General features: G+C 38.5%; 1 protein-coding gene across 3 annotated transcripts in view; it reads left to right on the top strand.

Moving 5' to 3' along the window:
• LOC109411553 (uncharacterized) overlaps positions 1–25750 on the top strand; it is a 239126-nt gene that overhangs the window by 88229 nt on the left and 125147 nt on the right. For 2 of the 3 annotated variants that reach the window (XM_062851708.1, XM_062851706.1), the window contains exons 1-3: positions 4669–4795; positions 22709–24118; positions 24318–24532. In XM_062851708.1, the coding sequence (XP_062707692.1) occupies positions 22860–24118; positions 24318–24532 (1474 nt within the window). In that variant the 5' untranslated portion in view covers positions 4669–4795; positions 22709–22859. Of the gene's footprint in view, positions 1–4668; positions 4796–22708; positions 24119–24317; positions 24533–25750 lie in introns of those variants that run through there. The other variant, XM_062851707.1, reaches the window with a different exon arrangement.

Genomic DNA, 25750 nt, shown 5'->3' with positions numbered 1-25750 from the left:
CGGCCCTTTGCAATTTCGTGCCAGGTGGCCGTACTCTTGACATTTGTAGCACACTTCCGGTTGCTGAGAAATACTCAGCGGGCACACACACCAGCCCACTTTGATCTTGCCAACTCTTAGTGCCTTGTTGGCTGCTTCGATCGGTAGTTTAATCGATGCCACCTTCGTGCCAGAGGGCCCGTTTCTTATGCGGAAGGACATCTGGACTTCTCCTAGTTCACACTGCTCCTTCATGGCAAAACCTACTTCATCCTCCGATGTGACCTCGACCAAGTCTTTGCATTGGAGGGTTGCTTCCGGGCACAGGGCTCTGACTTCGACCTTGCCGCCCATTGCTTTCTCGGTAAGCTCTTTGTAGGACGAGCTGTTGGCTTTTAAATCCCTTTTTAATTCGAGGATCATTTCCCCATTACGGGTGCGTCTGATTTTCTGCACGTTTTCCCCTAGTTCCTTAAGATCCGGATTCGTCCGCATGGTGCGTAGAACTTCCGCATACGAGTCGTCACTCGCTTTAACGATAAGAGCTTCGCCTTTGTTTCTCCTCCTGATGAACTTTCGTTTTTCGGACCTGCTTTTACTACCCGATTTCCCTTTCCTTTTGCCGACGACTTGCCATGAGGTAAGGCTGCCTGCTGCTACAACATTCTCCGCTGGTGGGTGAGCACCGGTAACGGGGGCGTCCTTATGTTTCTTGGAGCCGCCCGGTCTAACATCTCCTGGCGAAGCCCTTGGCCTCTTCGGCGTGAAGAAGGGCGTAGTTTGCATCCTCTGGGGGATACTTCCCACGACACTGACTTCCTCCGCAGTTGTGATGGTTTCTACCCTTCGCGCTTCTGAAGTTCGGTTCGCCACGTTTGCTAACTCCTTTTCAGCCGATTCAGCTCTCTGAGCCATACTGGTCCACTCCTTTACTGCCGATCCAAGAGTCCCCTGGATCTTAATCACCAACGCTTTGATGTCCTTGTGCACGTTACTTCTTTTATCGACGTACTCGTGCAGCTCATCAATCAGCTTTTTTGCTGCAACTACCCTTGGTTGTTTTGGTCCTCTCGACCAAGCGCTGTACTGCTGCTGCTGTTGTTGCTGCTGCTGTTGCTGCTGCTGCATCTGTTGGTGCTCCTTCTCTTGCCCTTGCACTGGCTGGGTTTGCGATGGTGGTGTCCTCACCAACCCAGTCCTGGCAAACGGATTTGCCGCTCCTGCTTCGTTGTTCGTTGTATAATCTTCCATTCTTCAGGGTCCCCCCTCCGCACCGCTATCACCATCCGCTGTATCTAGTCGCTTTCATGATCTCATGGTTGTCTATGAAACAGGGAGGCCAAGCGAGGGTTGAACACGTTCCTTCATGGGATCCGTGTCCAGAGCCAGATCAGCGTTAGTCGGGAATGCTACATCCGAGCCTAGTACGCATCAAAGTTGATGTACAGATGATGAACGTATCCGGAGGCCTGCCAAGGTTTTACCGGGACGGAGGCAGACGCACCATTAGCCCACTCGCCGTTTCAAGTTGGTGTCACCCTTCTTTACTCGGGGAGTAGAATAGCACGAATACCAGCCCATCGTCGCCATCCGATCCGTATTCCTTAACATGTCCGTTGTCCGTTGCGTTGATCAGTATGCCATAATCAGGATGTTACTGGCATATATCCTGATGTGCCGATTAGCACTCCGGGTGTTTGGGCTAAGGCACTTTGGAAGCGGTACCAGGTCGCTTGTACGGAGTTGCTTGCAAGTGGCTTTTGTGTGTGTGTGTGTGTGTGTGTGTGTGTGTGTGTGTGTGTGTGTGTGTGTGTGTGTGTGTGTGTGTGTGTGTGTGTGTGTGTGTGTGTGTGTGTGTGTGTGTGTGTGTGTGTGTGTGTGTGTGTGTGTGTGTGTGTGTGTGTGTGTGTGTGTGTGTGTTTTTCCTCCCAACCTCCCGAGCAGAGAAAACCGATTGGAAAAACTCTGCTACACCTTGACGCCTCGATCCCCCTGGTACCACTGATGCGACTGCTTCAGAGGGGGGGGGGCAATGCGCTCATGCGCTCTTCTTCTTCTGTGCTCATGCACATTTTGTCGCTTCTAAATTTGTTATTCTAATCTTTTTAGTGTTCGTACCTAACCTATCGCCATTCAGCGACACAGTTGGTACAAACATACATACACCAAATTTGTTATTCTAATGCCGTCCGTATGCCATTTAGCACTCCGGCTTTTCGCGCACGACTCGGACAGTCCCCGACGGTGGATCTACCCTATCCGACGAAGAGTTCCCCGACACTGAAACTTCTTCCGTTAGCGATACTTACCAGGCTGGTGCCAAGGTCGGTTCTGAGATTCCGGTTGAAGACTGGCTTCCGGTTCACAGGCGCCCTGACGACCAAGCACCGGTGCTTTTTCGCGGTCTACTCGGTCTAGTCCCCGGCGGTGGACGGACCTAGCCTACTCCGACAGAGAAAGAACCTATGTGTGTGTTGGTTTATTGTAGGCGCCAACTCGTTCTAATCCACTCTGATTGCTAACACCCTATTGAACCATTTCCCCTTAATATGGCAATCTATGGAATAGAATGAGTTAAGCGCCTGCACATAACAGTCAGATTAATCAAACAAGGAATACTAGTATTAAGGCGAAGATACAATGAATCAACGCCCCGAACCTCGAGAGCACAAACCCTAGGAACCAAATGACAGGCAGCACCGACAAGTCGATCGACTGGCCACCACCAGTGAATAACCAATCGAGCAAACCTCCCTGCACAAACCACCACCAGCTCTCCCACCTGCGCCCAAAAAATCCGAGGCATAACCCAGCCATAGCTTCATCTTAAAACCAAAATCTAGATTACAGAGCACAATACTTCCCAAGTAACCATGCAGCTCGGGCCGCAAATCACGCACAACACGGCACAAATAAGACAAACACTATCCCGCCCGTACAACCGAAACCGACCTAGGGTAGAGAAGAATCTCTTTCCGCTCCAACCCGGACTCAACTGCACCCACAGGGCAGCGCACCTCACACACACCGCACTCATGCATCCATCACGACCCGAGCCGCACGGTCACCTGGGTTGCTCTATCTGCATGACCTCACCCAACCCGTAACGCAAAGTTTAAATCCCTCTCTTGCATTACAAAGCAGTCCCTCTTCCCAAAGTCTGTGCGTGGTATAAATGAGCATGAAAGCTGAAGAAATCGTCACCAACACAACCGCCAACAAAGAGCACTCAATGGTGTCGGCAGAATCAATGACGACCCCCTCAGTCCCAAAACCAATTAGCCTACACTACCCAAGTAACCACAATGCTGAAGCCGTATGCACTGCACGTACGAAGTACACACAGACCTAACCGAACACAAGCGAAAAGTGGCGCCACCACAGCTGAACCACGACTATATCAGTAGGTATAATCGCAATTCAGCTATCGTAGATCCATTCCCCGCTCCTACTCAGCACTTACGATCCATAGCAATATATGCACCCCGCACACGCAACCCCCACAACCCAACAGTATGGTCACTTGAGTATCCCTGGGGTTTTGATTACATGGGATCATAGCCATCAAAACGTTCCACACTTTACCAGGGATTGCGACCTGTAGTCACGATGATTTCCACTATGGTTATGTTCATAACAACCTTATTTAGATAAATCTCGGATACTTTTTCAAAACGACGTATAATACACACAAATCCTATGTTGATACGTCGTTTTGAAAAAGTATCCGAGAAATAAGTATTTTGTTTAAACTAAGTGCTGTGAAATTTTGACACGAATAGTTCAATTTTCACAAAGTTATCAAGATTTTTTGGATCCCCTAAAAGATTTCTCGAGGACAGAAAACAAACCATCAGCCGTGAACAATCAAATAAACTAAAAATCATCAGCTTACCGAGTGCAAAAATGCTGTAAACTGTAGTGTAATACATAATAACAAAGCAACTGATTTGTTTTGAACTTTCTATTGTCCGATAACAACTTTTTAAATCGTGTCTTGTGGGTAAAGTTGAAATGTGTTGTTAAAATTAAATTATGAATAATGATTTTTTCTAACATAGATTTGCACTTGTTTAATGCATTGGTGTTTAACAGAAATTGCGTTTATCAAACTGTGCCATATTAATATCCAATCAAATGTACCCTGCAGTGAAATAGAAACTTCAATGAAGAGTTTCAAGCGCACTAAAACAACAAATTCAAAAGAATGTATTCGAACTTTGCAAAATTTATGACATATAAGGCGTATTCTATTTATCCCCTATTTAGTATGCAGAATGGAAAACTCACAAAGTAACTGTTAACGAGAGGTGAAACATGTTGTACGTAAATCATGAACTACGATGCATGTGCAGTGTGTCGCAGTATGACGCAAAAAAATGAAAAAGCATACGATGCATAAAAAATCCTCATAATCTTGTCGCCTCGTCGCCACTGCTCGTTGTTAGCTTTTCATTTCGATGCTCCCAGTAGAAATGAAAGAACCTTTTATCATGGAATATCCCTGGATGGGAAATTAAAAAGTAGGGGTAAAGTAAACAAAAAATCAATTTTGAGGTGAAAGAAAAGATTTACAACGTCTCTCTATTCGGCTGACATCTACAAATATTGCTGACATATTCAAGCATCGTTTAGTTTATATCTGGATGCAGTCCAAGTCAGAACATTATTTCTGACAAAATATATACCAGAAATGAGTCATAAATAGCCAGTGCAATATGTACCTATCTGTGAAAAGTGATGTAATAGTGGTGTAAAACCACAAAACAGAACCGATAACGTTCAAGCGTACCCGATATATTTGTACGATGGCAAGGTAAAGTAATATATTGCAAGGATAAGATAGAAAACTGCCTTAGGGCCGCTTGCTTCACCTACGCTTAAATTTAAAACCAGGCCTAGCAAAACTTTAAGGTGAATATACAACAAAGCCACACCTCTAATTTTCAAAAGCACAAATCTGACGAACCAATTATCGCAAAACGCTGAGAAGTTGATCGATTGATCTGCCGCTGGTGGTGACCAATCGATCAACTTTTCAGTGCATTCCGACATTTGGTCCTTCAGATTTGTGCTTTTGAAAATCCAAGGTGTGGCTTCGTTCTATATTCACCTTAAACCGGGCTTAACTTTTTTTTGATTTCTTCACCTCGGCTTATCCACTAAATCTGGTTTAATAATGCTATGGCTTAAGTTCATTCATTTCATTTATTTAGTGAACATCAAATTCATGATAATACTGAATCAGCCATTTGCCGCCATAATACTCGATTTGCAGCTGCAGCTCTCCAACGTCGGTCACGCCAAACACTCGCCAGATCACGCTGCACCTGGTCCGCCCATCGTGCTCTCTGCGCTCCAAGCCTTCTTGTACCAACCGGATGGTTAGCATACGGCAACTTTGCGGGGTTGTTGTCCGGCATTTTGCAACATGCCCTGCCCATCGTATCCTTCCCTTTGGCCACTTTCTGGATGCTGGGTTCATGGCTTAAGTTAAGTATGGCTTATTTTAAGCTGTAATCTGAGGTGGCTTAGCAGCGCTTAGTCAAGCTTAAGCCGCACATTGAAGAGTTTGGAGTTCTGCACCTGCTTTATGAGTACATTTTTGAAACATAACGGAACATATTTGGAATAAAACATGTACGTACACTTGAGAACGATACAATTGAAAATTTACGGATACGGATGGAGTCAATGATAGAGCAAAAGATAATCTACAGCCACTGCGTCGTCTAAATAAAATATAAACATCGGGTTTGGAACGATCAAGATTTTTTCATGAGATTGGAAGTCTTCTAAAAGGTACCGCGTTGATAGTGTTGAAAATCTTTCATACTGATTTGGAAATTGAAAGTACGTTTATTTTATATCCTTCAAAAGAAGAATATTAAAGATGTTGACAAGTCCAAGGCTTGTGCAGTCTCTGCTGTGTGGTCTAATGACCGCCTGTATTTATACTACCTTGGGTAGACATAATGAATCATACCTAGACATTTAGGTACTGTAATGAATAGTATTTTATGTAGGTAGATATCCTATGCACACAACCATTAGGTAGACACTACAGTTTCAAGCCTATCTTTACAAAACACCGTATGTCGCAAATGTAAAAAACGAGATTTTAATGATTCTGCTTACAGAAGCACAAATTCTAGGTATGTAGCACATTTTTTCCAATCATTGGCACTCCAATAGCTTAAAACAATAGAAATTTAAAACACCCTATGTAACAATATATCTGAAACAATATATTTGTTACATAGAGTAACAGCACCCTATCTCACATTTTGATGGCATCACAGTGAACTACTAAGAATAAATTGCAGAATTCTGTGAAATTTCACCGAAATCTCAACAGCAGAATTTTCGGTAAACTGTTCGGTGATTTTTTGATTCACCGAACAAACTTTAAAGATTGAGAATGTTCAGTTGTCACATCCATTGAACATTTCGGTAATTTGTTTCACAGATTTTCTGTGGATTCGTTGTTTGTTTTTGTAGATTTCGCAGCACTTTACTTATGGGTAATTCTCGCTGAGACCGGCCCACTATTTACACCATGTCTTCAAAAATGGTTATGGTGCCGATTTTCTGAAAGCCCTCGCCAAAAAAGTAGGAAAAATGCATTTGGTTACTCAAATTGATGGACCCCCTGTTAGTTAGAGCCACAACAATGTTTGCAGACCCCTCGATTTTGGTCAAATGGTGGCTCACTTAAACCGTTATAACTCGAAAGATAGAGCTACTATTAACAATAATAAAAAGTTGGGTCGGCCATATTGATTTTGGCCGCCTTCTTGGATTTTTATACCAACACATTTTTTTCACCATGAGGGCAACCACCGATTTTCAAAATGTTTGCATCAATTGCAAGCTGGGACATTTATACATAACATATCAAAAAATTAGAGATGTTTTTTTCTTCTTTCAAAAGTTATCTGCAGTTCTGTAAATTAAGCCACATTGTTGTAAATTGCCACAATAGATCTAAAAACAGGTCGCAATGACTTATATACCCATCAAGGAATAACGAATTCTCAAATCAAAATCAGAATCAAAATAGGATTTTTTTGTGTTTCTTGAAATTATATGAAATATATGAAACAGCGCTGCCGCATCCGATCGAACACTTCAACCTAGCAGAATCAGCAGGCCTATGAATGACAAAAAAAAATATTAAAAATTTGCAATTAGTACTTACGGAAAATACCAACGAATCTCTTGTAATACTATTGGAAATCGTCTAATCTTCCAAATTGTGGGCTGTTTTCCCATTTTTACTTTACTGTAGAAATGATTGAGATACTGTCACGCAAATAATAGGTAAGCACCTATCAATTTTTGGCAACTCTCGTTTGGCAATATGGCCGACAACTCATTTTTTGCAATTTCTCATCGTAATAGGCTGTTTTATCTCACGCAAATCTGACAGGAAAAGGTCTACTTTCCCACACCAAATTAACAGTGATGTAATGGTTCATTACAGCACTGATTTGCGTTGCGTAATGAACCATTACAGCACTGTTTTCAGTTTTGATCAACTTCTTGATGCTTTCTGGACGCAGTTTTGAAAAATTGTGACAACTGCACAGTATAACCTGTTCTGATCAGATTTTCTTAAATATGGCTATGAACATCAGAGTGCAGTTTGATGAAAAAGTTTCGTTTAAAACTATCCTCAAGGGTAATTTATGAAATTGCAAAAAACGTTGTACGCAGCTCGGTGCAGAACTTGATTTTTCCAGCACTCGTCGTAATTATCCAACTCGGCAAGCCTCGTTGGATAAATATACGACTCGTGCTGTAAAAATCGTCATTCTGCACCTTGTTGCGTAAACTACTATTACAGAAATTCGGTTTAAATCACAGCGCACGGTATAAATGTTGAGGTTCACCGAACTGTAATGTAAAAGTTTCACAAAATTTGGTAATTTGTTTGCGTTCACCGAATTAATTGTGAAATTGTGACAGTTGGATTGGAAAACATTGGATTTCACAGAAAGATCTGTAAGAACACATTTCACATTTTTTATTGGGTGAAAATTTTCGCCGAATTTTGCGATTTAATCTTAGTGTGTGCGACATACGGGTTATGTCGTATGGTGTCAGTTTTATTTTCGGAGTTCGAAAACACTGGAGTTCCGGCCAGATGAATATACCTACCAAGTAGTGGCCAAGAGTGTACAACTACTATTATAAATTTCAAAAAATTCTGTATTAATATTTAAAGATTCAATTGAAATATATCTGTACTATGTTCATGACTTTGTTTTTATTATATTCTTGATTATATTGATAAGCAGCAACCATTATGTATTTTGGACAGGCTGAGGACAACGTTGGAAAAATTGTCCCTTAAATTCCTTAGGAACCAATTGAATATTTTGCAAAGTTACTAATACGCTTATAATATGACTGTACTTTGCGTTCCTGGTGGCAAAAACCATGACGAAAGCATTTCAAGCTGAGAAAATCACAATTTCCAATCGCTTGTTAGAATAGCATTTTGGACTCCCAATATATGTTTTAAACACCCTCAGGTTCAATATTCAGCCATGAACACTGTTAAATCATGAAAGTAGTATTAATTAACAAATATTTTCATGCAAATAATCAAATTTCTTCGTTTAACAGGCATCTTTTTTGGTAACTAATACTGTTTTTGTTAAAATCGAGGAAACATCGCCTGACCCACAGAGTACGCCACCAATCATGCAATTGCACAGCATCCCCATGTGGTTTATTCAATGACTAAAATATATTAACCGTAGAAAACCTGTAACGTATTTTTGACATCACCTATTTTAAGCGTTCCAAAAGAATGTTAAGAGTTGACTTATGCTTTTTTATTGAACAGCAATGAGGCTTTCAAATTTCTTACAATTATCAATTCAACGATTTTGAAGTGCATGCATATTGTATGTGACGGCAAAGCGCATGTGCTATTGCATACCTGCTCATTTGAGGAGTTTTAGTGTCACAGTTTACATTTTCGATAATTTTGAAGTAAATTTTTAATTCATAAGCGTATTTTCAACATAAGTGAACATAATAGGAGGGTCTGATTGATCCAACAATCGATATGGAATACTGTCTACTTTTATTAGCTCTTCGGAACAAGGCATACATCACATGTACACGTACAGTACATACATACATGTCCAAATTATATTTTTTACCCTATTTTATTGAATTTTTTAAGGTGAATGTGAAAGCACACATCTAAAAAACCCAAAAGATTGGTTGTGTTGCAAAGTCAATCAACAATCCAATCCAACCTAATTGATTTGATTGATTTGTTTTTATTTCAGAGACTTTCAGCCCTTGGCTGCAAGCCTTAAAAGAGTATCAATAAACTGCGCGCCCAATGGTCATAAGAAAGAATGGATTAGGGACAAAACGTCGAAAGACAAAACATCGAATACCAAAACGTCGAATGCCAAAACTTCGAATGCCAAAACGTCGAAAGGAACAAAACGTCGAAAGGACAAAACGTCGAAAATAAGCAAATACACTGAAACCTCCATTTAAGTCGATGCATGGCTGATCGAAAATAATTTTTACCGTACAAACAATGACAAAACTAAAGACTTTTATATTTTTTTAACACTTCGCATAACAAAGGAGATTTGTAAAAAAATTTAAAACTGTATAGTTTAGTCATTGCTTGCACGGTAAAAAATATTTTCTATCAGCCATGCATCGACTTAAATGGAGGTTTCAGTGTAGTAAGTTTTCTATTCTTTTAAAGGAAACTCATTCTTTCACTTGTACCAGCCTAATAGTTTAGAAGGGAGCCTTCCTGAGACTCCCTGAAACAACACCTCAGGGCCGGCATGTGTCTTGACCTGTTCTTCGCGGGTAGGGAATATTCGCACTGTCTTTATCCATTGCTTACTTTTTCGGTGCCTCTTCTACTGGCAGAGGCCAGTGTTGCATTTGAACTGAACGCGAGCAAAAAATGAACTGAGCTTGAATGTGTTCTCAAATCCTGTGTCCGTCCTGACCAAGGCCCTGCCCTACGGCTTTGTGACGCATCTGCATAGATGCGTTGTTGTACGAAAATATGCGAAAAATGACTTGGAACATTGTGGCATCGGACATGAGAATTCTGCACCGTAATCCGGAATTTGCGCAATCCACGGTGACCGAACCGGTTCCCCTATCAATAATGGGAGAGTTTCTGAATCGAATCAGCCCAATATTGCAAGATTTGGTGAAAAAATGGCAGAAACATGACCATTTCCGTTTACCGGGTACCAGGGTACCATGTTGGCATTCTACGGGTGCAGTTCTTACTATTTGTTCAAGTTGCGTTCACTTACGAGCTCACGCGCGTTCCAAGCTCTGAACAATGTTCAAATATGTTTGATCGCAGCGTGCCGTATTTGAAGTTCAACGCAAGTTGATCGCTTTCAAATGCAACACTGCAAGAGGCACACTGCCAGTGGCACCTCCCACAAACTTTCAGCATTAGGGGAACAAAGCCCAAAATGCCAAGATGTGGTGAAATGGCCCAACTCATAAAATCATTCCTAGATGTGATTTGACCATTACTATAGGTGAATGGTGTCAAGATATGTTTACATAAAACATTCTTCTAGAAGCTAAGCTGCCATAGCCATGGAAAATCTTTCGATTTCCCAATGAAAACTACCAACTTCCGGTTGTTCGTGCTTGCAATTAAGGTTTTCTGATGATTTTATTACCAGCCAAGTGTTTCCAATCAGATAGAGACACATATGGAGGCGCATGGTTGTTAATGTCTACGCTTTTCATGTAAGGGGTCATTCAAATATGACGACTATCGTTTAGCGTGGAGAGGGGTGACACTCCATGTATTGAGCATACGAAAATAGCGAACCAGAGGAGCAAAGGGAGTCAGAAATGCTCGAAAAATAATGGACGTAATTTTTGAACGTTTTCATGAAGTGGCATCTTACCCCATGGCAGGTGGCATTTTTGCACCACTTCCGTTTTACGAACCAGTTTTTGAAATCGCTATAAATCGATGAAAATACATTAGTTTAGTGAATATTTTTGCTGAAGTATCGTGCAAATATTGTCTAGTTGCTGTTAACACTTTGAAAACCTAGTAAATGAAGCTATTTATCATTGAAAACGATGAAAGTTTGAAAAATGGCATATTACCCCACTTTCCCCTACATCACAACTTCCTTCAGGGTGACTACGATAGCGCCCTCTGGCTATCATCGGCCGGATCTCTGGCACCTTTAGGGTGGCGATGGCAATCATCGGGCGCATTGTTCCTTCAAAGGCGTCTGGTTTGGTTTATGGCACGACTTGCCGGTACTTTCCATTCCAACATAAGGGGTGGGAAGGAATGCTTTCTTCATTCAGAACCGAAGTTCTGCCTAAAATAGCTGTCCTTCTCCGCAATTCATCCGGTATTCACAGGATATGGTACTAGTTCAACAATGCTAAGTATCCACAAAATACTCTTTACTCAGTTGATGGTATCAACTCGGGTCTGAATGCATAAGTAGTCACTAACCATCAGCGCTCGGGCAGTGACACGAGACAATGTCCATGTGTCGCTGTTAATCAGTTCGTCATCCTGCCATCTTGGTGGATCTACCGTTTTACCACCCCCCTCAGGCTACCAACAGGATCGATTGAAATTAACACAAAATTTAAAAAAATCCACACTGAACTGCGAATACTTACGCACTTTTCGACGTTTTGTCCTTTCGACGTTTTGTCCCTTCGACGTTTTGTCCTTTCGACGTTTTGGCATTCGACGTTTTGTCACCCATTCGTTTCACATTCTAGATGAAATAAGCACATATTACTATTATTACTATTTATTAACGACACTTTACCATTATTGTGGCATTCGTGTCATATGAACACATATATTGTTTATGATATTGTGGAGAAAATTAAGATTTTTGTTTCATCACATATGAAATTTACACAGGTCGCGTACTTTTAAGGACAAGGTATTTGGAGTACATTGCTCAAAATTTCTAGAGCACCGTTTTTTAGAACCGTTGAATGGATTTGGATAAAAATGCATCACGCTAATTGTTCAGTGGTTGTCAACAGCGTGATGCATTTTAATCCAAATCCGTTCAACGGTTCTAAAAAACGGTGCTCTAGATATTTTGAGCAATGTACTCCAAATACCTTGTCCTTAAGTGGTTTGAAAATTCTGATTGTCTTCAGCTTCAGACGCCGTCTTGTAAAGGTTAGTGACCAGAATGGGATTGAAAAAAAACTTTAAAGAAAACTAACCTGTTGGAGATCATGGAACGTTGAAACATAAATTGGTTAACGTCAAATGAACGAAAATGAGGCTTGAAGTTGAAAACCACTTTTGCATTTTTTCCCGCCGCATACTGCACCGTATGTACAAAAACAAAACGAAGGTGAAGGTAAGGTACCCCGGGACAAGTGAGACCTAAAAAAGAGCTAATTTGGTTTTGTCATGCCAATACTTACGCACTTTTGAACACAAATTATTTAATAATTCCAATGGATCCAAAAGACGTTATTGATGTATTTCTACTTATTAACGTGCATTAAAACTGTTTCAAAATATTTAAATACCATAAATTGTGCATATAAAGAAAAGTGTAGCAGATTTTCATTTACTGCGGTTCACGGGGCAAGTGAGACCTATACAAAGTTTAATATAAATTGCTGCAAATAAGGTACCATAAATCATGAACATCTTATACGAATATAGGGTGTCCCAGAAAGAATGGGCATAACTTTGTATAGCGAAAATACAATCATTTTCTAAAAAAACAACAATTTATATATTTTTGTATTTTTATTCAGAGTATTTTAATTGATACCTGTACTGCCCAAACTGCATATTTGTAACATTTGCAGTTTTTGTCAATATTGAGTTATTTCCAGGGATCATCTCTAAATTAGCAGTACTTTCATCCACCCAAATGAACTTGACAATTTTGTTCTACAAAATGTGAAATAAATATCAAGTCATTTTGTCTCATTATCAAATATTCACGAATGTAACCGCATAACAGTCAGACTGAGAATACACACTGAAAATACACAGCGTACCGCCAATCATATTTTGGTCTATTTATTTTTACAACTCTTCGCCCTGCATAGAAGAAGAGTTGTAGAAGATTTCATTGCAAAGGATTAATTTTGAATTTTCGGCATATTTTTGAAATTTCAATCCTTTTCCATACTAACGCAAGTTGCAAACTTTGAGCTCCATTTGCTCCAATGCCTACTTTTGTCGAATGTGACTGTTATGCAGTTATAGGCAGTGTAAGGAGTATATACATTAAAAAGGGTTTTTCTATGCAGAATGTTAAAAATGAAAAAACATCTTTTAAAACTTCTGCATAAACTACTTTTTCACGGTTGTGCCAAATATCCAAATTCGAAACATTTTTTTCGATTTTTTTTCACATGTTATATTTGAAAACATGTTTCCTCAGATGGTTGACTGAATTATTTTATAAAAATAAGTTTTTCCTATGCGTACGGGTATTTCAGAATTTTGAGAAAACTGAAAAAAATCGCCTTTTTTATTTCTGGATAAGACATGCCCACAGACATTCGAGTTTTAAAACATGTTTTAACGAGAATAAAAATAATTCAATCTACACTTTATAAAGCTGGAGCATTTATTTTACTTATAGTTAAAATAATATTTAATTTTCTGCATGTTGTGATATACACTCCCGTTCAAAAGTTTGGGGTCACCCCCTCAAAAACATGTCATTTTTTTAGACCCATATCTCCACCAATTTGTGTCCGATTTCAAAACCCTAGGTTTCATTCAAAAGAAAATAAGTCAAAGAAACTTTGAACATGATTTAAAAGAAACTTTTTCAAAATTTTTTGTATTTAAACTTAACCCAAAATTGACAAATTTTCTTAAAATTGAATATAAACTTACGGCAGTGTCGCTGGAAATTGGGTCGACCAAATTTTAGGATGAGAGCGGTAATATGACCCATTTTCTATTAGCTTTGAACTGCTTTTTACAGAACTTAGCTAAAAAATCTAGAAAAAAAGTTATTAAGTAAATTAATCCTTGATGTCATCGACCAAAAGTTTGGGGTCACCCCTCAATATGATGAATCGGCCAAAAGTTTGGGGTCACTTTCGTAAAACATAGAAAAGTGATTTGGTAATATCTTCGTCATCTATTGTTCAATTTTAATTATTTTTGGCTCATTTCAAAGATAATTAACTAAATTTACGTTTGATGTCTTCAACTTAACGTATTTAACGATTTTTGTATATAAAAATGTTATATAAAGTTAGCACATTTTCCCACGCTTCAAAAAATGAGGCAACTTTACGTTAAGTTTTAGTATGTAAATTTCAACAAATATGTGTGATTCAATGTCTATGCAGTAAGTATCATTCATTTTGTTTCAAATAAGCCAAGAAGAATTAAAATTGAATGAAAGATGACAAAGATATCAACAAATCACTTTTCCATGTTTTACGATAGTGACCCCAAACTTTTGGCCGATACAGCATTTTGAGGGGTGACCCCAAACTTTTGGTCGATGACATCAAGAATTAATTTACTTAATAACTTTTTTTCTAGATTTTTTAGCTAAGTTCTGTAAAAAGCAGTTGAAAGCTAATAGAAAATGGGTCATATTTCCGCTCTCATCTTAAAATTTGGTCGACCCAACTTCCAGCGACACTGCCGTAAGTTTATATTCAATTTTAAGAAAATTTGGCAACTTTGGGTTAAGTTTACATACAAAATTTTTTGAAAAAGTTTCTTTTAAATCATGTTCAAAGTTTCTTTGACTTATTATCTTTTGAATGAAACCTAGGGTTTTAAAATCGGACACAAATTGGCGGAGATATTGGCCTAAAAAAATGACATGTTTTTGAGGGGGTGACCCCAAACTTTTGAACGGGAGTGTATATTCAGAAGCTTGTTTTCAACTATTAGATAAACGGGGTTTCAAAAATATCGATTTTGGTGTTTCATTTCATTTTTCATGTTCAAAAGTATATGTTTTCAATTCAAACTAAGGGTTGTATAATACGCATGGAGAAATACACGAATATATTTTTCGAAATTTTTATCGAGCTTAATTTTATGCATAGAAAACAATTTGTTAGGCGATGTTATTGAAAAATACTGCAATTTGTGCAGAAGCTTTAAAAGGTCTTTTAGGGAATCTTCTACCGCATTCAAACGAATTGTTAAATGCAAATTTAAATTATTGGAATTAGATGTTAATATGTTAAGGCAGGATATGTGTGAAAATAAAGTTTTTTATGCATTCATTCCAAAACCGAAGAGCTGTAAAGTTGTGCCCATACTTTCTGGGACAGGCTATAGCTATGTTCAGAGATTTAAATTATAAGAGTTTTGTGGTATCGCGCATAGTTTACGCAACACATAAAATAACAAATCGCTGGGAATAAAACTTAATTCAACTGTAGCACTTTTAATACTAAAAGTGCTTTTAAATGAAGTGATTAAAGAGTTCGAAATTTGCTCTTTATATTACACACCGTCGTGCGGGCAACTTTTGAAATGCGGGGCTACTTCTACTTTCGACACTTTTGAATATGTTTTTTTTTTAATTCAAAATATAGTTCAAATCTGTTTGATGTCTTTGGGACTATTATGAAGCAATATATTCCCCTTCATTTGGTTGAAATTGTTTTTCAAACAGACTCTTTATTGCTTGCATGGACGCGAAGAAACATCGAATACATAAAAAAAAATATATAACGTGTCAGAACACATGCTCTGTATGCATTGTTTCTATAGTCCAGAAATTTCAAAGGGTTGATCAATTCATTCGAAATGTATCAGCGTAGCATATATAATCGAATATTTGTATCGTTATACATTATAAATGATCTTTTCACCTAAATAAAGGGTTGATGGTCCCTTTTTTAAGGTTGTCTATATTACAATATCAAGCTGCTCATAACACCAAAGATAGCACAGAATAATCTAAAACGCATATATTTATTTATTGAAATCCTGTACGATATAGTATGCTACAGTATTGGTACAATGTAGTTAACCTGGAATTTTAAATGCAGTTTTGTTATAGTTAAGTTTGTCCAAAGTAGCCCCCATTCAGTTCTATATGCGATGTGTCCGATTGGTGTATGAACAACTTTTTTGTTTATAGATGGATTAAGCTCAAATTTTGCGTACATCGTACATACATATTCACGATTATTGTGTGTAAAAATTGTGGACATCCATTAACTACTCTGGGAGTCATAATGTCATGAAGTTGAAAAACCATGAAAAAGTGTAAAAAGAAGCCCCGCACGACGGTAATTGATGAATCTCGCCAATAGGGAATCTTGGGTTTCGAAATTTTCAGTAAAATCTTCTCCCTTTCAGAATCTCACGATCACTAAATAATGTTTTTTTTTTAACCGTCAATTTTGAAAGGGCCGTTTTTTCTATTCTTATTTTTCATGAACGGTTCCTGATTGCTCAGAAGAGACGGGCTTGGTGGTCTGGTGGCTACCGCATCTGATTTATATGCAGAAGGGGGTTCAATCCCTGGCCCGTCCCTTACCTCCTACTTTGTATCTTTCTATATACTTTCTCTCTGCTCTCTACATATACAACTCATGCATATTCACATGTTCATATAACCATCGCTAGAACAGAAAAGGGTTGAAAAAGCCGTTTCCCTTCCTTCCAAACTTTCACAGCACAGTATCTCAATCCTATTAGAAAACGCCTACAAGTAATACAATCAAGCGAACTGTGCCGCACATCTTCAAAGTAGTAAAAACACACAATTCTATCACCTTACCCTGGTATCCACACACCAATGTGTGAACCTTCTGCCAACCAATTCCCACCAACACTCCAACATCCGCATGAATTTGTGCTGGCGCAGAGGTATATTCTGTCAGATGTGGATACAAACGATTGCTATCATCACTTCCTTACCCAATGTTCTAAATTTCACCAGGTTGGGCCCATCGGGCAAAGTGGTGTTTGTGATATGATAATTTTGAAGTAGTAGTCGTGTCATGTCAACTTCTGAAATAGCCTATTTTAGCGTTACGTTGCCTAATGTTGTCTTAGGCTAGACAAGGTAAGATCAATTTATGAAATTCTGTTTGTTTATTCTTATAGGTCTCACTAAAAGTAATAAAAAATATATACAGCATTTTCGCTTAAAATCATTTGCAAAAACTTCAAATATTATTCTGAAACCGTAGAAGTATTTGTAGAATAACAAATCTATTTTTAAACGACGGATGTAGTAGAGCACGTCAATCTCACTTAGTGAATTGAAAATGACATATGAGCAACAAAAACATAATTGATATCTTTATGGAGGAAACAACACTTTATGTATTCAAAATATCCGTAGGTGTGATACCTATGTTTTCCATGAAGAATGTTAGTCTTGATAGTAAAATAATAAAAAAAATATAGCTGTAGGTTTCACTTGCACCCGTTTCTCACTTGCCCCGGGGTACCTTATATGACCCCTTATTTGAGGTTTAAATTACTAACTACAAATTTAAGAGGCAAGTTTTGTAAAATTAGGCTTGATTTGCATTGGATAGAAACTTCAGTGTCTGGTCCGTTCATAATTTCTGGTCCCGATAACCGTATTTTTGTCTATTATGGTTCAAGAAATATTATTCTCCGTGCAGTTGATAGTTCTCCAAATCTGTGCGTCGGACCTAACTTCGGAAGTGGTGCGCTGTATAGCGGACCAGGTTTACTATACAGCGCATTACTTCCGAAATTAGGTCCGACGCACGGATTTGGAGAAAACCTCAATTTCGCTAGTCGAAAACTCCGATTTTCAACTAAACTGAGAATATTTTTTAACAAACAAATTTAGGATGACACTCGTTGCGAAACTCGATTTTTTTTCAGCACCTTTCTTCGTATTTATCTAATTCGGCAAGCCTCGTTGGATAAATGGACGACTCATGTTGAAAAAATCAACTTTTTGCAACTCGTCACATAAATAACTAGGCAAACTTACGTATTTTCGGCAGTTTTGTTCTCTTCGTCATGGGGGGTTTGTTGAAACCTGTTGATCTCAAAGTTGGCCTCAATTCCTTCCCAACCAAGCTGAGTTCTGTGCCCGAATTTCAGGCAATTTGGCCCACTAAATCCCCCCATTGACGAAGAGAACAAACCTGCCGATAATACCCTTTGTCACCCTATTATACACTGATTTCTTACAAAAACTTCGTTTAGACCATCGAATATTCAACATTTTTCCTCAAAAACTGCATAATTCGATATTTACAGTTATTCGTGGGATGCTTCAAAACATGGCTTATTCTGAATGACGCAAGTGGATTTTAAATATCTTTTTGCAACTCAGCACTATAAAATGTGATTTATACTTGCCGTTTCAGTAACACAACCTACTACTTTTTTGTACTATACTAAACAATTGCAATATGGTCATAATGCCATTTTGGTTGCAGAAACCTGAATCTTCAGGACGTTCTGTTGTTTTTGATGCGCATGCTCACTATCCAGCAAAAGGTGATATTTATAAACACTTTCATCACCGCGAAAGTTTGGTACATGTCGTCGGTGCTGCCTGCAAACAACATGCATACGGAAAAAATACGTCAACCATCGGAACGTTTTTATGAAAGGGACATCCAGCTCGTGTTCCGTAATCCGGGGTCAAATTGATCACTTTAATACAACTTTTGAGGATAACATCAGTGCCTGTTCAAATATTGCCAAAAGAATTTCTTTAAAACCAGTACCCAGTGGATCTCCATGGAACCATGTGACAGATTTTTGTTCAACAAATTTAAACTTTAAGTTAAATAACTTCAAATATCAAATAATTGGAAATGCCACTTTGGGGCGAAATTGATCAGTATATAATTAAGCATCGGTTGGAAAGGAAAATTTCCTTCACCGCTTAATTTTGCTCTTCTAAAACCGAATAACGCGTCTAAAATCTTACAACTAGTGAATTTATTACTTTAAATGCAAAATCAAATTTTGAAATTTCCCCTAAACGCCTAAAGGTAGGCAATTTCATTTAAAATAAGTGATTTCTATCACAAAAAATGGCTTCATAAAATGAACTTTTTATAACTTCATTTTCTGATTAGCTGCATTACATCCCTACCAAGGCTCCACAAGAATGTTAAAACAGATAATTCACGGGAAGTCCTATTAGCAATTGTTTGTTTAGTAGCAATGATTTCAGCTAAATGAGAAATACATTGCAAATTCCTTGAAAAAATAAGGCAAAACTAACTTTTTTCTAAAAAATTAAAAGTCTACACTCATCTCTAGACATCTACGAATCAGATGACGTAAAAAGGTTAAGATCATTACGACGCTTAAGAGTTCCTAGTATGGAATTACAATGTAGTACCCGAGTGATCAATTTCACCCCGCTGATCAATTTGACCCCGGTTTACGGTACTAATGATGCAGTTGTCAAAACCAAGGGACCAAGGCGGATTTAAATTCAATTGATGGCACTGAAATCCACATCGCTGTTAATCACCGTCATCTCCGAGAGATTGAGTCCATTCCCTTTTATAATTCTCTCCTCCCCCACACCCATCTGCAGATCTCCTTTGTCAAAAAAAAACCTGCCAGCGCGTCTCAGTTTGCCTCCGATCCTACAAAACCCATCCTCCGATCAAATTCACCGCTTTTATATTGATCAAACTGATCAGCCGAGAATAGAACAGAGATATCCGACAGTGAACTGGGAGCGTGTGTGGCTCAACATTGCTAGCAAGGAGTTGGATTCATGCCAACGTAGTACATATTATCTCTTGGTCAATGAAAAAATCGAGCACTGGAAGTTGTGGCATACAATTCGTCGATTTGACTCGGAAAATTGCGCACACTGCAACGCAGGATCGGAGTCGCTCAAACACAAATTCAGCGAATGTCAACGAGTGACGTGGGAGCTCCTGAACAACACGTTGGCGGCCAGACTGAGCAACCGGAGGAGGTTCACTTTCAAGGAGCTGCTGTATCCAGAACTGAATAACATTAACAAAAGACAAAAAAAAATAGTTATGAAACATTTTATAAATTATGTTACATTTATCAACAGGTGTGATAATATTGCAAACGTAAGAGAATAAGAATTTTATTTGCTCGTTGAACTGTAAAACAAATTGCAATTTAATTAGTTTTTACCATTATCAATCAAAATATACTAAATTAAAAAAAAATAAAAATAAATTAATGACTTGCCTGCGTGTTATCCCGAGCAGAAGGGCATACCTCACAAATACCATGCGAAGAGCAACATGTGCTCTAATACCTAAAATTGATATTAAAGTAGGGAGCTGGATTTTTGTATGGTGAGATGATCAGTTCTCCATTTCTGCGATGAAATGGTGCAAACAGCGTGGGTTATATGGTTTCTTGCCTAATTTGATGCTGTTGGATCAAAGCTTTGGGTAACTGTGTTGTTGAAGTTGCAAGAAATAAATAATACAACAACACAGTTACCCAAACTTTTGCTCAAATAGCATCAAATTAGTCAAAAAATCATATAATCCATGCTGTTTGTACCATTTCATTACAGAAATGGAGAACTGATCAACCCACCATACAAAAATCCAGCTCACTTCTTTCAATCTAGTACTTCACTGATTGCTTCCTATTAGTTAAACCTTCCGTAGCTCGCGCGGTTGTCCATCACTTGAGGGTTGAGCATTATTTAATTTTGAAGATAAATGTTCATTCGTTGTTTGAAAAAAAATCGTTGAAAGGATAAAATGATTATAATATTGGAAGGCGTTAAGCCATAGCTTCCCAAACATCATATTGCGATCGCTACAATCATTAAAATAACTAAAATTGCCGCTATGAAATGAACAGATAGCGCCACCGTAGCCATGTGTATTTGACACAACTCAACTGCTGTTAACGAAATTTTAGATAATTTTGATTGAAGTTTCGTGAAATATTCTAGATTTGACAATAGTTTGAATAATTTTCATTGGTCCTGAAAAGGACCTTTTAAATAAAAGAATTTTTCGGCAATACAATTGAAAATTATCCACACAGAATGCTGGAAGCCATTGAAAACTGTCACCGCTAACTGCCGTGGATGAGATTCCTGGTTCTATCGGCTAAATAGACGAGAGTCGTCGCAAGATTGGTGCGCAGCTGCGGAGGTGGCATCCACTCCCTTTGGTTGATCCAATGAAAATGACGGAAAAAAACAGAGGACACTGCTTTTATTCCCCTACATTAGCATATGCAGCTCCTCCCATTCGGCTGGCTTTTCAGTTAAATTGGTTTGCATGACCCGCCCCTTATGCTCCAGACGTATCAAACGATTATCAAATGTAACCAAAACAATAGATGATTTGGGTCAATTTAATTTGAAAAATGTTGGAGTTGAAAAATTTTTCACGCCAAATGTTCCGGATATGATAATGCGTTGTCAAAGTCCGGGTGGATCAATTAGGCATCAGAATTGTTGCTGGCTGAGTCACCAAGCATTCAATCATTCACTTTTCGGTTGTACTACACTTTTCCCGTCTATTGGAATGAAATTATCCGATTCACAGCTCTTGAGACATCATTTTCGATGGTCCTTAAAAGGACCATTTGGATAATGGATAATTTTAGGAAGAAAACTAAATGAATTCACTTTGCCACTATGCGTATGCTGAACGCCGTCGAAAACTGGCCCTCCGCTTGTTGCCGTGGATGCGATTAATGGCCGGCTTCACTCTTGCTGAGAAACGATGTCACAAAGGTGTATCCTTGCTTTGCACTACACCTTTCTCGATCGAGGGTGGAAATTTATCCAATTAACTCTTGAGAAATCATTTTCGATGGTCCTGACCGTTTGAATAATGGACGATTTTGATGAATTTACAATGCAACGCAATTCGTGTTGGTTTTCTCCGCGCTCAACGCTAGACGCCATCGAAAACTGGCCCGCCGCTTGCTGCCGTGAATGAGATTCCCGGTGCTATCAATCTGATAGCCGAGTGTCGTCACTGAGTCGATGTGCCGCTGCCCATCTCGAGGTGTCACCTTGACGGTGGTCGAAATGGAACTGACGAACAGCTATCGCTTGATCGCATTCCTTCCTGCATCGTAGTTGCCCCCACGATGCGCACCAATCAGAGAGCGTTGGTGGACTGAACGAGAAAATTTGTCCGCTACCCATATTTATAGATTTCAGCGATTTCAATGTCTAACTTTAAAACAACTTTTCAATTATTTATCAATGATTCTTTGGTTCACCGAATATTACAAATTGAACGTGGGAGTTTCATCTCTCGAATAACGGGATTTGTTTATCATTTCGTTCAGTGGGAAGATACTGTGAGCGTTTAAAATCTTTCACTCAAACGTGACGCTCTTGGTTTTTTAAATTTTAAAATGACACCGGGTATAGAAAACAGAGACGTAGTCCTACGTCAAAATGACATCTTAGGGGACATACAGCATTTACGGATACAGTTTTTGAAATCATGTGTAAAGCCATGTTGTGACAAAATAGATTCACCTGATTCACACAGTGCTACATGTGTGAAAACTAATGAAAATATGTTACAAATATTAAAGGACCACGTCAATTGTGCCGATAAGACTGATGTATTTCTCTCCTATCGATTTGACTCTTTAGTGCAGGCCAAACAAGTATCCAGCATCCTACGTTAGAGCACTCATATGCTTCAAGCATGTGCATAGTTTTATATTCATAAAAGCATGGTCCACAAAATACTCACCCTATTCAATTTTCTTTCGCAGATGACAGAAGGATGAAAATCAGACACTAAGTGCTCAGTCGTACCCAGCGTCTCCAAGAAAGAAAGGAAAAATTTTCGTTCAAGCGTACGAGCATTATCACTGGTGCCGTCACCGAAAGCAATCGAACCAGTATGAAAAGAGTTCTGATATTATGCAGAAAGTTCCAGCGCCATACAACCTCGGTCAAGATGAAGTTCACTTCGCTCCGTGCTCCATTCATCCGAGCCACCAGCACCTGATACAGCTCAACTTCGAGCCACCGTTTATTGTTTCAGGCAAAGAAAGCTTTATCACCACAATACAACTGATGTGTCACTTTTTTCTATGCCTCGTCGTCAGTTGTGCTACCGTCAGAGTAAATTTGGTTTACTCCAATAAAGCGATGACAACCAACGTCGTAACTCATCATACTGACGAAAAGAAACAATCACAATGTTTCAAGAGTATATTAATCAAAACTTACCTCCTTCCTCGAAGAATAGCGCTGCGAATTTCATCCATCTTCACATTTATGAATACCACTCTGAAATTCTATTCACCGCGAACCTATAAATACCGCTGTACTGTCTTAAATAAACCTTCTGAAAGCTTCACAATTGAATCAAAAACAGATGAATTTAATATAACCATCAGACTAAGCGACGAAATATCAGAGGAATCGGAAAATAAGGTAGCTTTACAATCAGAAGTTGTAGTACAAGGAAGAAAGAGTTGTATAGTTCTGAGAATATATTCAAGAACTACCAAATATAATTATGATTGTGTGCAGTACGAAGCATCTTTTGCTACATACCATAATATTGAACATAATGAGCTAATCATTAATAAGCAGCACAAACATATTGTGAATGGAATTGATTACATGCGTAAGGAATTTACAATACATATTTACAACAACTCAACATGGGCATACGACGTCTTCTATATTGTTGAATGGATAGATTATAGGATTTACATAGCAATCATTAATGATAGCAACTGTAATATAGTATGGTCGAGTAATCGTTCAGGTGACCGTTACATGAAAATTGTAATCACATTGAATGTCGGATGTACAACGAGAACAATTGATGGAACCTGTTTTTATCATACAAAACGGAATGCTGGCACTCGTAAAAAGTACACTTCTTCAAGCCGGTTCCTCAAAACAACTACCGCAATATTCACGATGATAACATGGATGTTCTTATTTGTGAAAAAATGTAAGGACTTGCATTTCAAACTACAAATGCTTCTCATTCTGTCCTTGTGCGTACCTATCGTATCTGCAGCCTACCAGAACAATAAATACAGTACCAACATTATCAAAACAAAATATGGGCCTCTGAGAGGTATAGTGCTACACTCCAATCCAATTGTAGAAGCTTTCCTCGGAGTACCATATGCTTCACCACCAATCGGGAGCTTACGGTAAGTCGTTTCACCTACTTTATTTCAACAAAGGACAACAAACTCAATTTGAATCACTATACTAAATATCACTCTAGGCGTTCAATTTTTTGCATATTATTTCTTCCTTTCGTTTTTTTTTTCTTTTGTCGTTCCGAAATTTTGTCCAGTGGCCTTATGTTTCAAATTCACAATGTAAAGTTGATTTACTTCGTTACAGCTACATGCCTCCGGTAACACCATCTACGTGGAAAACCACCAAATTGGCCGATAACTTTTCACCGGTATGCCCCCAAGCTTTACCCAAACTGTACGGTTCAGACGGCCTTTTTGAACATACTCGTGGGCGATTGGCCCATTTAAGACGTCTTCTGCCACTGTTGTCCAATCAATCTGAAGATTGTTTGTACCTAAATCTTTATGTACCAAGATCTGGTAAGTTCTCCAGTTAATCTCGAAAATATTTGGTAAGTATATCAGTCATACGCGCCAACTTGTGACGTAGTTGGGGGGCAAGGCCTCTCAAAATTAATGAAATTCGGAAAATATCGACGCAGTTTATCTAATTTAGGCATATTTACGCGAAAAATAGTACATTGAGGTGAAAAAAGTTGAATATTGTCCAACTTTGAAGAGCTTCGCCCCCCCCAACCACGTCTCAAATTGGTGCCTATGATATCAGTTATGGTCAACGTGGTTCCCTATGTATATAGGGCATTGGTTCCCTTTGCGGCTCCTATTTTTATCCCACGAAAAACAAACGATTGAAGCTCTGTTTGTTTTGTTTATTATTTTTGTATTTTTTGTTAGAAGTGAGCACACATTAAAACAAAAAGAACAAAATAAATCGGTGTCGTAATTGCTTGTTTTGGAATAGGATGAATATGGGAGTGTAAGATTTCTGATGGCACTCATACCCTATTCCTGTTTTATACGAGATTGAGGTTGTCCCTATAATATCCAAAGCGCGTAATAAAAATCGCGTTAAATAGAACCGTATAACAAATGGACATAATTTAGTGAAAACAGTCACGTATCATGTGAAAAAAAAAAAACATTTTGTTTTTGGATTTCTATAATCATTCATTTCATTCATATAATAGCCCTGTTTGTCTGTCCGGTGACTAGCCAACCAGACGCAGCACGCGGGGAAATTCTGACAAAAAATAAAATATTTGACACTTCATTTTTTTTTCACTATCAGATGCAGAGAACAAAACCAGTGACAACCTTAGAAAACCAGACACAACATTTGATGAAAAAAATCACAGACAACAGACGTTGAAAATTTTGTTTTTTTTTTTAATATTTGACATTTCAGTTCATTTTCATTATAGATAGTAGAGTAAACATAGATCCGCGGACATCGCTGAGTAAAATGTTTTAAGCGTGTGAATAGTATTTTTCAAGAGTGCGACGGTTAAATTTGACGTCATGCGCTTCATTGGTGTTGTTGGAATCATGACGTCATGCTCGTTTGGATACAGTTTTTGACAGTTCGTTTGGATACAACGGATTCATCATCACGGATCTATGTTTACTCTACTATCTATAATTTTCATTATCAGATGCAGAGAACAAAACTAGTGACAACCTTAGACATCCAGACACAGCATTTGATGGAAAAAATCACAGACAACAGACGAAAATTTT

Source organism: Aedes albopictus, chromosome 2 (assembly GCF_035046485.1).
Source record: "Aedes albopictus strain Foshan chromosome 2, AalbF5, whole genome shotgun sequence".
In the NCBI taxonomy this organism is placed as follows: domain Eukaryota; kingdom Metazoa; phylum Arthropoda; class Insecta; order Diptera; family Culicidae; genus Aedes; species Aedes albopictus.
The sequence above is the reverse complement of the archived record's forward strand: the minus strand, read 5'-3'. Positions and strand labels throughout refer to the sequence as shown.